Below are 12,850 nucleotides of genomic sequence, written 5' to 3' on the forward strand. Positions count from 1 at the left end.
GGAAGGAAGAAGAGAGAAAGAAAGAAAAAGAAGCAGAGGGAAGAAAAAGAAAAGTAACTTCTTTCAGTGAATTTCAAACTATTTTTCAAGAGAGAGATCCTATTACAATTAGTGATTCTAAAAGCCAAGTAGTCCTACTTTTCTTAGTGCCCCACCCCTATTCAAAAATGTCTTTCTAAATTGTTAGACCTGGGGTTTCTTCCAGACCTTTTTGGTCTTTGTCAGTAAATGACTTAGCAACCATCCTTTCAGCAGATTTTACAATTCATGGAATTCTAATAAACTAACATTCTTGAAAGAGAGAGTGCAGGTCCCATGCTGCTGCCCTCATTTGACAATAGAAATCCCAGAAAATGCTGGTGATTTATTTATTTTAAATGCTGGGGTTTTTTTTAAAGTGATTTCCTCTTTAGCTCCCTAATTTAAGGGAAAGACATTATTCTATCTTGCAACTTCACTTTAGTATAATTTCATTGAATGGCATAGAGTGCTCATCAGATCATGAACAGATCTATGAATACCAGCAAATTAAACATCTCTATTTACACAGATGGTGAATAGTAGGAAAAATGGCTGTCAACTCATGGCACTCTTTTTTAGCAATTCTTATCTGGAGAAAATTGCTTCCCTTCTCTTAGCAGTAAAATGCAGAGGTTACTGCATTATACATAAGGGTAGAAAACTGAAAATTTTTCCATCAAGAACCACAAATCAATAAATCTTATGATCTCACTTCTGGTGCTATAATTGAGCTAAATCATCTTAAACTGGGCAGTGTTCCTGAGGTCCTTTGAAGCATGCTCACTGTTTCTTTGAGTAAAATTGAGGGCTGACCTCCATTTATAGGAACACAGAGCCAAGTCTCATAAATACTAATATTCTGTACCAGGTTCTTCAGAGCTGGGTCATTTCACCCAGGGCTTCTAAATGCTCAATGCATGATTTAACTAAATGGAAAAAGGGTTTAGGCTGGTCATTCAGCTTTCCCAATGACCCAAAGTTTCCTCCATGTTACACAAGTGTGCTGCTCATTGAAGATTGTTAATTACCTTTTTGATATCGACTTCCTAATAGGCAAACATTTAGTAACTAGCAACCCACACTTTGTACAAAGCACTGCTGAATTGTTTTGCAGTATAACTGGGCTTTGTCTTTTAAGAAGTCATTAATTTTGTCATTTCATTTTATATATATCTAATGAAGAGTTAGTTCGTTATGAACAAGTAGACATTCAGCACATGATTCTTGATGATGTTAGAGATTGAAAAATCATAACCTCCAGTGCTCAACAGGCACTTATATTTGCTACACATTGTGATAATGAAACTAAGATCAAGACAAGTAATGTACTTGCTTAAGGATGCGTAGCCAAAAAGTGAAGGAATCAAGATTTCATCCAGGTCATCAAACTCTAGAGTTGTGAAAGGGATTCTGCAGTCTCCTTGTTCAGCAGCCTCCCCTCATATAGGAACCAACCGGGGCCTGCTGAAATGAAGAGTCTTATCCATGGTGTCTCTGCTAGTTCCAAGCAGAGCTAGGAAGTTATCTCCTGATCTCCTACCAACGTTTGTTCCAGCATACCTTTGGGGACATCTGTTCCTTCCACTACCCAGCAGGGGCTGGTCTAAGTCCTCTACTATGTACATAACAAATATAAGTACATATATCAGAAACACAAGGGTGAGAACCTTTGAGACATACCTATAGGACTCTTTAAGGATCCTGAAGGTCATGGAGAGCATAGATGATATGACCAAGTGGAAAATACAGAAGGGGTTTCAAAAGCAAAACCAAAGACAGGGACTTGGAAGGTTAAATGAGAGCTTAGCTGAGACTGAGTGGACAGCCAAGAGACCTTGTCTCTGGTGTGGCACTGACCCACAATGCACACATAGCAGACAATGGGTGAGTGATCATCAGGTTTGTAATTCTCCTTGAAATATCAGGGATTATTTATAGTTAAATTTTTTTTTTTTGCTAAAAACTTAACCAAGATTAGTAGTGTAGTGTTCAGAACCTGATCCAGACATTCCTTAGACAGTAAGGTAGCTCTGCTATTATCAGAAACACTCAGTTTGAAGAATTTTAAATACCCAGAACATCAGGCCTGATTACAGATCAAGTATGGCTGTGGTAGTGGTTATGGTTCTGCCCTTTTGTTGCTTCTAGAGAGCTAAACAACTCTGAGACCCAGTGGTATTTAAGGAGACCCATGTTGATAAAAGCAGAGGCCCACAGAGTTAAGGACTTACACTAGACCTTCATTTTTTTCAAATAGCACTAAGATTCTACATATGCATGAAGAAAAGAGATATACTGAGTTTTGGCAGGAAGGTAGGGGATGGTAAGATGGTAACATATTCCATGGTTTAGAAGTGATGGCAATTAGGGAGGTATTAAGAAATCAGAAAACATAGTTTCAAGTTTTCCTTTTCTCTCCATGTCACCTTACATATGTGCCCAACACTGCCTGTGACTTATTTGTATCATCTGTAAAATTGGGATAAGTAGATTGGAATAAAAGTTAAGTGACACAAAAGATCTCAAATAGCCAAAGTGATTCTGAGCAAAAAATCCAATGCTGGAGGCATCACAATACCCAACTTCAAACTATACTACAGAGCCATAACAATAAAAACAGCATGGTATTGGCACAAAACAGACAGGAAGACCACTGGATCAGAATAGAAGAACCAGACATAAACCTATGCATCTGTAGCCAACTGATCTTCAACAAAGGAGCCCAAAACTCATGATGGAGAAAAGATAGCCTCTTCCAACAAATGCTGCTGGGAAAACTGGATATCCATATGTAGAAAACTGAAACTAGATCCCTGTTTTTCACCCTGTTCTAAAATCAACTCTGAGTGGATCAAAGACATTAATACAAGGCCTAAAATTTTGAAACTCTTCCAGGAAGTAGTAGGAAATACACTGGAACAGATAGGTATAGGGAACAACTTCCTAAACAAAACTCAGAAGGCTCAGCATCTAAGAGAAAGAATGAACAAATGGGACTGCATCAAACTAAAGAGCTTCTGCACAGCAAAAGAAACAGTCACCAGACTCAAGAGACAACCCACAGAATGGGAGAAAATCTTTGCCAGCTACTCACCTGATAAGGGACTAATATCCAGAATCTACAGGGAACTCCAAAAACTCAGCCCCCAAAGAATCAACATCCCAATGAAGAAATGGGCACATAAATTAAATAGGGAATTCTCAAAGGAAAAGGTACAAATGGCCAGTAAATACATGAAGAAGTGTTCAACTTCCCTGGTTAAAGCAACACTTAGATTTCGTCTCACCCCAGTTAGAATGGCCATAATCAAGGGAATAACAACAAATGCTGGAGAGGATGTGACAAAATAAGAACCCATATACACTCTTGGTGGGAATGCAAATTAGTACAACCACTATGGAAAGCAGTATGGAGATTCTCAAAAAACTAGAGATAGAACTGCCATATGATCCAGTGATACCGCTCCTCCTCGCCATCTACCCAAAGGAACGTAAGACAGGATACAGTACAGACACCTGTACACTGATGTTCATCACAGCACTATTTACAATAGCCAAGTTTTGGAAACAACTCAGGTGCCCTGAAACTGATGAATGGATCAAGAAATTGTGGTATATATTCACAATGGAGTATTACTCAGCCACAAGGAATAATGACATGTGGTTTGAAGGTAAATGGATGCAATGGGAGGACATCATGCTAGGTGAAGTCAGCCAGGATCAGAAACACAAAAGCAGCATGTTTTCTCTCGTACATGGAAGATAGATCCAAAGATAAACATATACACAAAACCAAGCATGACCATATACAAACTCAGATGTAGAACATGTTTCTAACAGTGGAATTACTCTATGGGACTCAGGGAAACAGGGAAAGGAAAAGTGAATGATAAAGCATCAGTAATATTGCATAACATAAGATGTGAAGCTAGATGATACAAGGATGTGTATTAAAAGATGTTGAAAAATGGGGGGTGGGAGGTAAAGGGGTAAGGGAGAGTAATGGAAAGGGTTGAACAGACCAAAGTAAAGCACACCCACAGTGGACATACATTGAGACACCCCTTTTAGCATCAACTTAAATATTAATAGTGAAAACCATGACTGAAAAATAGGTGCAGTGTGCGGGGGTACTAGTGGGAGGAGGGAGGGTGAAGGAAGGAGATTAAGGTGACGATACATGGTAGATGGACTTAATATTCCTATATGAAACAGAACTAAGAAACCTCTGCAATTGCTTTAAGTGGGTGGGGAAGGAGTTGAGGAGGAGAGACGATGGGGGCAATGTAACTATGTACAATATAAGTCTAACCGGAATCATCACATATAATGAATTTATTCTAATAAAAATTTATTTAAAAGAAGAATAATGAAACCATGAAAACAATTAAGTGAAGTAGGGCACCCTGAAAAGGCTGCATAAGTGAAAGAGAAATCTTTGATCTTCTCTCAGCATGAGTTTTCTACTGCAGCATGCAGCATTTCTTCTGTGGGCTGAGTTCTGGTTCTCCTAAAATGCCCTGCAAATGGGTCCAACAAGTATGCATGCTTGCTGCTCATTCTGAAAACTGGACCTGAAAACCCTCCACTACCTGCCCCTCTGAAGTCCTCCTTGCCTTTCACTTCTGGGAAACAGCATTTCTCCAAACTGCAACCCAGTATTTTTCAGTATTAAAACTCCAGAGGACACTGTGATTCCCTTTGGGAGTCTGAGGACTCCTTCAGCTTCTATGGGTTTGCGCCCTGTGGCTCGGTGTCAACATGCCACGTTGAGCTTGCTTCTGATTCTGCCCACAACTTATTCTAATGGAGTTCCCTACCCATCTGGAACAGGGTGTCAAACATTGGCCTGAACTCTTGTGCAATTAAAAATAGTCTTGTTGTTAAAAACAACTGTGCAAAGCAAAGTGGATTTGGATCTGATCACATAAAACAATTTCAGGCAATAAACTAGTGTTGATTTGATTCATGGATTTGTCATTTCAAAGCATTTACCATTTTGAACAAAGACATTCCTTTACAAATGCATATGGCAAAAACTGTACCCAGTGAAACTTTTATCGTATTCATAAAATCTTTATGAGGAAAGTCTATAAGCATATAATATGTTAACTATCATATTTATAAGTTGACATATATCTCACCATACTAAAAGACCTTTAAGTAGAGGTCTCCCCAGCAGGAGTGAGTGTGGAGACAAGGCCTGCCCTTGTCACTTGAGGTGTACTAGTCAAGAAGAGCTACAAGTACTTGGCTCAGAAGACATTGTTCTCCCATGGTGTCAGAGGAAAAGAAGAACCAGTTATGGGTAGGCATTAGAGTCCCCATAATGATGGGGGAAACAAAAGCATACAGAGGGGTTGCCTTTTGATTACCTATTTTGAATTTCTCTTTAGTCTGACAACTAAAATTCCAGTCATGGGAATAGATTGACTCTTAGCTTCATTGCTTTCTCTAACACCTTTTCATTATTGTTGTAACAGTTGTGAATATAAACATAAATAAAACACCTTTGAAAAGGTGCCACTCTTGGAGAGCAAGCAAGAAGGATCAAATGTTCCCTTGCTTTCCCTCTTGAGAAAGCAATTGCCCTTGGCTACCCATCCTTTCCAGCCCAGCCAGTGCCTCTAGAACATTCAGCTCTGTGGTTCAATGATGTTGGAAAGTTGGTGGGCAGTATTGGGTGATATTGTCTGGCTATCCCTTGGGAAGTCATAGGCTAGTGCTGTTATGTCCGTATGTTTATTGTCAGCTACTGTGTGTTCAGCATTGTTCCTGACCCTCAGATCAGGGAGAAGTAACAGAGATGTCCCCTGCTATGTTAGATTTCTGACCCTAGTAGGAAGGGGAAGAGTGTGGACAAATGGTGACAATCTCTGGAAGGATGTTGTAACAACCAAACAAGAACAACTAATAGGAAAGTGCTGAAAACCGGTAGAGTTCTTTCATTGGGGCTTGGTCAGGTGTTGGAAGCAGCAGCAAGACTTTTGCTTGATGTAGGTGATAGAAAAGGAATGGGTTTGCAGAGTCATGCAAGGGAAAAAGTGCAGCGTTTTTGATCCATATGTACTGGCTACTTACCAGTCCATATCTATCGGTGATGCTTCTGCCTGGCTGTTTCATAGAGGATATGGAAGCTCTTTCATGAGGTTGATTTAGGTTGCTGGTTCCTTGAGATCAAGGACTGTTTTTCCTCATTACTCCCCCCAGTGATTTTTTTTATGTACGAAGTGCTTGTAACATTGCAAACTATTTTCAATATGTTTGCAGACCCAAGCAACCCTTTTCAGTGACAATTTCTGTCCCCTTTCACATAACCTTGAAATATTTTACCTGCATTTCTGTCTTCCTGCCCACTTTTAATTAGTGTAACTCTTTTCCTGCTCTCTGGCCTATGCTGCCCCCCTAAGGTGGGCAGGAGAGCAAGGTAGTAGGAGAAGTAGAAGGCTCCAAAAGCTGAACAGGAGAAGCCAGCCACAGAGTTGGTTGGATAGTTAGTAGAGATGGGCATAAAAATTAAAAACAGAACACTAAGCCCATGAGACACTATGGAAGGTTAAGTGATCCAAGTTATGGAGCATGGTGAAAGGAAAAATAAAAGAGAAAGAATTATCAAGAAGCTCAGAATGAGTCAAATTAAGTTCATGGACTGAACCCCACTGCAAAACTATTTCCTCGATGTTGAAATTTAGCACTGATAGCTGAAGCTGAAATAGATTTGTTATGTATCTTTTTCATGTTAAAGATGGCACCAAGCAATCAGTTTTTTCCTCCTTGGAATCCTAGGGTATGCAGTGTCTTCTAAATGTTAGAACAATGGATAGGATGGATGGATAGTGTTTGATTTTTTCCCTTTTGCTTTTCACTGCAGGAAATACCAGAAATAGCCCACCTCCCTATGGGTTTCGGCTCTCACAAGAAGAAATAAGGAGACAACGGCTTCATAGATTTGATGGACAGTGAGGTGGCACAGCATCTTCAGAAGATGTGGTCCAGTTATGTAATTATTGCCCATTCGCTTCATACTCCCTCAGCCCCTACTTAGTTTCAAACAAGAGTACACCATCATCCTCCCACATTGCTCATGCGTGCTATGGACCATCACCCTATGGCCCCTGGTGAGTCCAGGCTCACAGCCAGATTGACTTGTCTGGAAACAAGGCTTGTCAAAGGCAGCTCACAGCTTTCCAAGAGTGGCCTTGTTTTCTGTCCTAAATCAAAGGTCACATCCTCAATGCTGGGACCTGTTTCCACACTCCTTCCTTCCCTTGTTACTCAGTGGTGCCTCTGTCTTATTTTAATTTTGAAGACTTGAACTTCATCAAAAGGTTTTGTTTTCGCCAGTTGGGAAGATCATCTCTCATTCTTCCTGGATTGCTTGATGCTTGACTTGACAGAAGGCCCTGTCCCCTGGTCCTCCTGGCATATTGCCATGGTGACCACTGGGAAGAGGTTGTGTCTATCTTCTAGTCTCCTCACCCAGGCACCTCTGCTCCATAGGCCCCCAAGTCTGGATGGTGCTCAGAGTGTATTTGCTTTGTTCTTGTATTCTCGGCCTCATGTCCAACTGAAGAAATGTGAAAACTTCAGGTGGAGAAAACACCCATGCAGTCCATTAAATGTCAGGTGATGCCAGCAATATGGGTTCACAGCCATGCCTCTGGGGGCAATATGTGTATGTGGGAGACAGAACTTGTCTTTTAACTAATCAGAAAAGCAGCAGCAGGTGCCACATACAGGGCAGAGTGAAGGCATTCAGTGCATTGGTCACTAGAAATCCTTCTTTCTGGAAGTATTTATTTCCTCACAATTGGCCACTATACCAGTTGTTTGTCCTGGACAGGTGTCCAAAACATGTCCCAGGGCCCTGCAGTGTTCTAACACACAGATTGTCCGAGTCACTTAAGGCATTTCCTGGTGCTTGTTTCATGAGTAAAAGGACAAAGCCAAAATATCACTACTGTCTTATTGTCATAGAGCTCTTTCTTTTTAAAAAGAGTTAGAGGCAGAAAAAAAAAAAGGATCCTATTTTTACTTATCTATCATTCATATCTAGTATTCTGACTATGAAAACTAGTCAGAAAAATAGATGCATCTTCTATATGCATAATGCAAAAGTCTAGAAAGAAATATTCCAAATGTTTACAGAGATTATCTTTGAGGGTGAACTACATGGGACTTTGCCTTTTCTTTTTCACAGTTTTATATTGCTGTTTTAAAAAATATCTGTATATATGCAGGCAGGAAATCTGATTCATATAGTAAATCAAGAAATTTAACAGTAAAATAGACTTAAAAATGAGTACTGTATGTCCATTGAGAAAATTCATGATATATAAACAGAACTATAAGTAAATACATAAACAATTTTAAAATCACCTATATTCCCACCACTTGGAGATACCCAGGATTAGCATTTTGAGGGAATTACCAACTTGATTTTTCTTGTATACATTTGACAATTTTGGTGCATACTGACTGTGCAGTTTTGTATGTAATTCCTATTCTTATCTAGGAGTAGTCTTGATACTTGCATTGAGATGAGCTAAGAAAATTACTGGAGTCTAGAATACTCTGACTGGCTACCTGGTGCAATGATTCCTTGGGTTCCTTAGATTAATTTATAATTGATGTCAAGTTACAACTAGTTGATAATATGAATTATACCTGTCAGTTTGGTAGCTTTTGACATATTTAAATATTCAAACCAAATCATTCTTGTCTCCCAACCTGTATAAACCTGATTTCTATTACCCCAGTTAGAAATAACCTCTTATATTCCATCTTTTGATAACACGTGGGAATTCTGCTATAACACTGATATTTTGCCCTTATTATTATCATCTGTGCATACTTCTACCACATCATACCTTCTACATGAGAGTGTAGTGTATGAATAACCCTGGAACAAGACCTATATATCTCATTTCTTCTCATTTCCCCATTCTCTATCCAAAGCTTGTGGTAGGAGCTCATTAAATGTTAGTTTCTCACCAAAGAATGTTTTTTTCAATTGTATTAAAAGTCCAATCACTTGTATGTGGAAGTATCTTATTATTTTTTATATATCTTGAGTCCAGTAGGACTTAAATAGGCTCTGTTTGACTTGTCAGATATGCAGACATTGGAATTAGATTTTGGGTGGTATAGCTGTAACATGCACACTTTATTTAAGGAATGGAACATAACCAAACATTTAGAGATGTGGGAGAGGTAATTTTAGTTATAAACATAAACCAATTAAACAATAAAAATGTTCTGTAAAATTATTAAAATTATTTTGTTCAGTTAATGGGCTTGTCTATAACTACTGTTTATTGTTTTCAAAGTCTCTTTTCTTTTTGCTTTTTTCTCTACAATAAGGATCCCCAAAGTTATGCCAACAAACTGGAATTGGGTTGAGACAAAAAGCAAAAACAAGTGCATTAACTAATTATTTCTAATAGGAAGCATTGAGAACTGATTTTTTAAATCCAGTTTCCTTATTTAATAGTAGTTTACTAATTGTCTGTTATATACCCAGTTCCTACAGTTTGGTATGGTCAGTTAACAGACATCTGAATTCAGTATCAGTTATTGGTTCTCAAGAGGAAGGAATAAAGTTGTTTTTTCTTAATGACTTTCAAGTATTGCCTGTGACTCCAAAGTTGTACCTAATGACGTTCAGACCCCCTCTACCTTTGTGAATGCCGCCGGTGAAGCATAAGCTAAGCAGCAGTTTTAGTAGCATTAGGCCAGCCTACATATTTGGCACATGGTCTGCTGCATAAGGAGCAGTAAAAGGAATGAGAGAGATGACCTCCCCACAGATGACCGTAAGATGGGGCCTTGTTCCCAGTCTTGGTTTCTCTTGAGAGAGTCAGTATTCAATAAAGAAATATATTCAGTTAGTCATATACAAATCTATCATTTCTTCCTTTTCTTTCCCTTGGATCCTGTCTCTCATTCCCTAGCATTTCATTATAAAATTATAGACTCTCAATATAGAACCCTGAAGTCTCTAAATTCATTGCTTTTGCTCAATACTTAAAATACCTCTTCACTCAGTTCTATTTAGCATTGCCAGGTTAGGTTTTCAAAACCCATTTTAGCAATGCCACTCATCCCCTCAAAGACCTTTTATTATCTATTTGTTGCCAAAGGATAAAACTCAGAGCCATTATTCTCAACAGTGAGGCTCCCACCAGCCTTTGGATCCTCACCCCATTTATGCAAAACAGAACCTGTATACTCCTGATCCTTGGGCCTTTTCCGTGCTGTGCTCATACATTTCCTCTCTTAGCCTGCATCCTTCTGCATCCTGTTTATCCTACCCCCTGACTGAGGTCTTTCCCAGGCACCACGGCTTGCCCCACCAGACCTAATGCTGTTGATGTGTCACATCTACTCCTCACACTACTTGGAGTGTCTGGTCCTGGAGCAATGAGAGAATATGTTCCGCCTTCAGCAATACTTTGTCTGAAATGTTGGGACCAATAAATACTTGAGGGCTGAAACAGAGAGCTCATTTATACTGTCACCATGGCACAAAAAATGCTTCTTAAATTTCAGTGTGCCTAAGTACACCATTTACATTACACCATTTACTGTGTGTATTACAAAGCAAACTTACTACCCATTTAAAAATGTTTATTTTTCCAAACAGATAAAAATAATTACTGGTTGAGAATTTCACGTTTAGCTGATAAAATTATAAAACTAGGTATATAATCGCTGAACATAGAAGCTACCCCTTAGAAATGATGTGTTAACAGGAAGTGTGTTCTGTGTGGATATATCATTGAGGGATATCCTAGGTCTGTCTCTCTTTCTCTCTCTCTCTCCTCCTTCTGCTTTCTGGCTGCTGTGATCTGAGCAGCCTCTACCACATGCTCCCACCACAATGATATTCTGCTTCACTTCGGGCCCAAAGCAATGAATTTGGTCAACCTTAGACTAAAACCTCTGAAACCAAGAGCCAAAATAAATATTTATTCCTTTTAAATTGTTTCTATCATGTATTTGTCACAGTGATGAAAAGCTAACACCCAGGGGCTATAAGTTACAATATTTTACATTTTATATATCTGCAATTGACTTTCATGTCTATAACCCTCCAAATAACCCTATGGAATACATGGTCTCATTCTTGCTCAGTTAATGAGGTAACTGCTGCCCAGAGGGTCATCATACTGCTCAGGTAATGCAACCATGGTTGATATAGCCCTTCTGTCCCTGGTCCTGGTTTTATTTCTCTTCTGCACCTTGACTGTGTGCAGAACTGTGCTTTCAGAGCCTCAGAATCCCATCCTTGCCAGCAAGGATGGCTTCCCTTATGCAACTCATATTTCTACCATGTAACATTCCTTATTTTTCCCAAGCCAGCTCCAAGGGTGGGCCACATTACAAGGTAGGTAAAGAAATGTAAACCCACTTTGGCTTGAAAGAAAATAAGTTCACCAAATAAAACACAGTTGTTCGGGGAAGTAGTCACAGAATTTTATATATAATGGAATCATAATTATAAGTAGTAATACAGGAAAGATTTAAGTATCAATAGCAAAAAAGTCATCTTGCAAAAATTACATATTCAAAATCTAACTTTACAACCATAGGTTAGAGAAAAGGATGCAATTTATTGGACACATTTCACATTTTTCCCATGAATCATTAAATATTTAAACACCATAAAATTCAAGCATTTCCCATGGTATGGCAAGCCAGCCTTGGTAGCTTAAGATGCCTTTATGCAGAGTTTCTGGCAGATAATAACAGTGACAATTGCAGAGTGCTGATTTTTAATGTCAACTGTTTGTTCCCTACAGAACTTACTGATAATGTCCCTGCAGGAAATTGTGATATTTTTTGTGGTACAGTAACTTTGAGAATTGAAATAAAATAGCATTCCCAAAGACATTAAGAATTGGCCAGGTATAAATAATTCCAGTCAATAATTTATAAGCCCTGTGAGAATCATAATTCTACTGTGTAAAAACATCCAAAGAGATATTTTTATTTCACTTATAAAATAGTTTAAGTAGAAGATGTGACCATAATCAATGCATGATGACTGCTGTGTGCTAGACAGATAATCTAACCTTAATTTTCAACACGAGTAGGTGTTATGTCCCATTTTATAAATGAGGGAAATGAGGTTGAAGGAGTTGATAGAACTCACCCAGAGTAACACAGCTGGAAAGAAGCAGAGATGGATTCAAATCTGGGTTCAACCAACTCCAAAGTCCTCATGCTTCCACTATTGTTGCAGTCACACCAGGTAAAAGTACAATTATCAAATTATTCCAGCTAGCCAATAGAAGCACAAATCTAATATAATTTCCTGAAACAGACAGGAATAGTCTTCTCTCGCTCTCTCTCCATATATACATATAATGGTCTGCTTGATAATCTGTATGAAACTCAAAATAAAATCTTTGATAAAATCCAATTCTCATAAACCATTCCACTGACTTTTTCTAAGTGCCAGTAACACATATACAAATTTTTAGAGGCAGTTTTGTATAGGAAGCTCTTAAACATGAGAGAATGCAGGTTACAGCATGAATCATCATGTCACATTTCAGTGAAGTGTCTTCGCTCAGCCAAATCTCATCATTTCTGAAAATTCAGTTTATAAAATAGTAAAAATCTATTTTGGAGTGGGGAATTGATTGTTAAAGCTTATCAAAAGTGTCATAGCAGATTGTGGGCACACAGATACATTGAACATTATGATATTTTGAACTAAGACATGGTTTATACTTATTACCAGCTTACCAATGAGGACTTTATATACAGAACTGGACATCTAGTGCCCAATAAGGCAGATGTAATTGTCCTTGAATAAGAG

At 38.6% G+C, this 12,850-nt stretch overlaps 1 protein-coding gene across 2 annotated transcripts in view; it reads left to right on the forward strand.

Annotated features, from left to right (window-relative positions):
- The window catches only part of Rhbdd1 (rhomboid domain containing 1), a 135,407-nt gene extending 122,758 nt beyond the window's left edge, over positions 1-12,649 (forward strand). For both annotated transcript variants that reach the window (XM_074071888.1, XM_020179943.2), the window contains one exon: positions 6,893-12,649. In XM_074071888.1, the coding sequence (XP_073927989.1) occupies positions 6,893-6,908 (16 nt within the window). In that variant the 3' untranslated portion in view covers positions 6,909-12,649. The remainder of the gene's footprint in view (positions 1-6,892) is intronic.
- Positions 12,650-12,850: the final 201 nt, after the last annotated feature.

The sequence above is a fragment of the Castor canadensis genome, chromosome 4 (assembly GCF_047511655.1).
Source record: "Castor canadensis chromosome 4, mCasCan1.hap1v2, whole genome shotgun sequence".
NCBI lineage: Eukaryota > Metazoa > Chordata > Mammalia > Rodentia > Castoridae > Castor > Castor canadensis.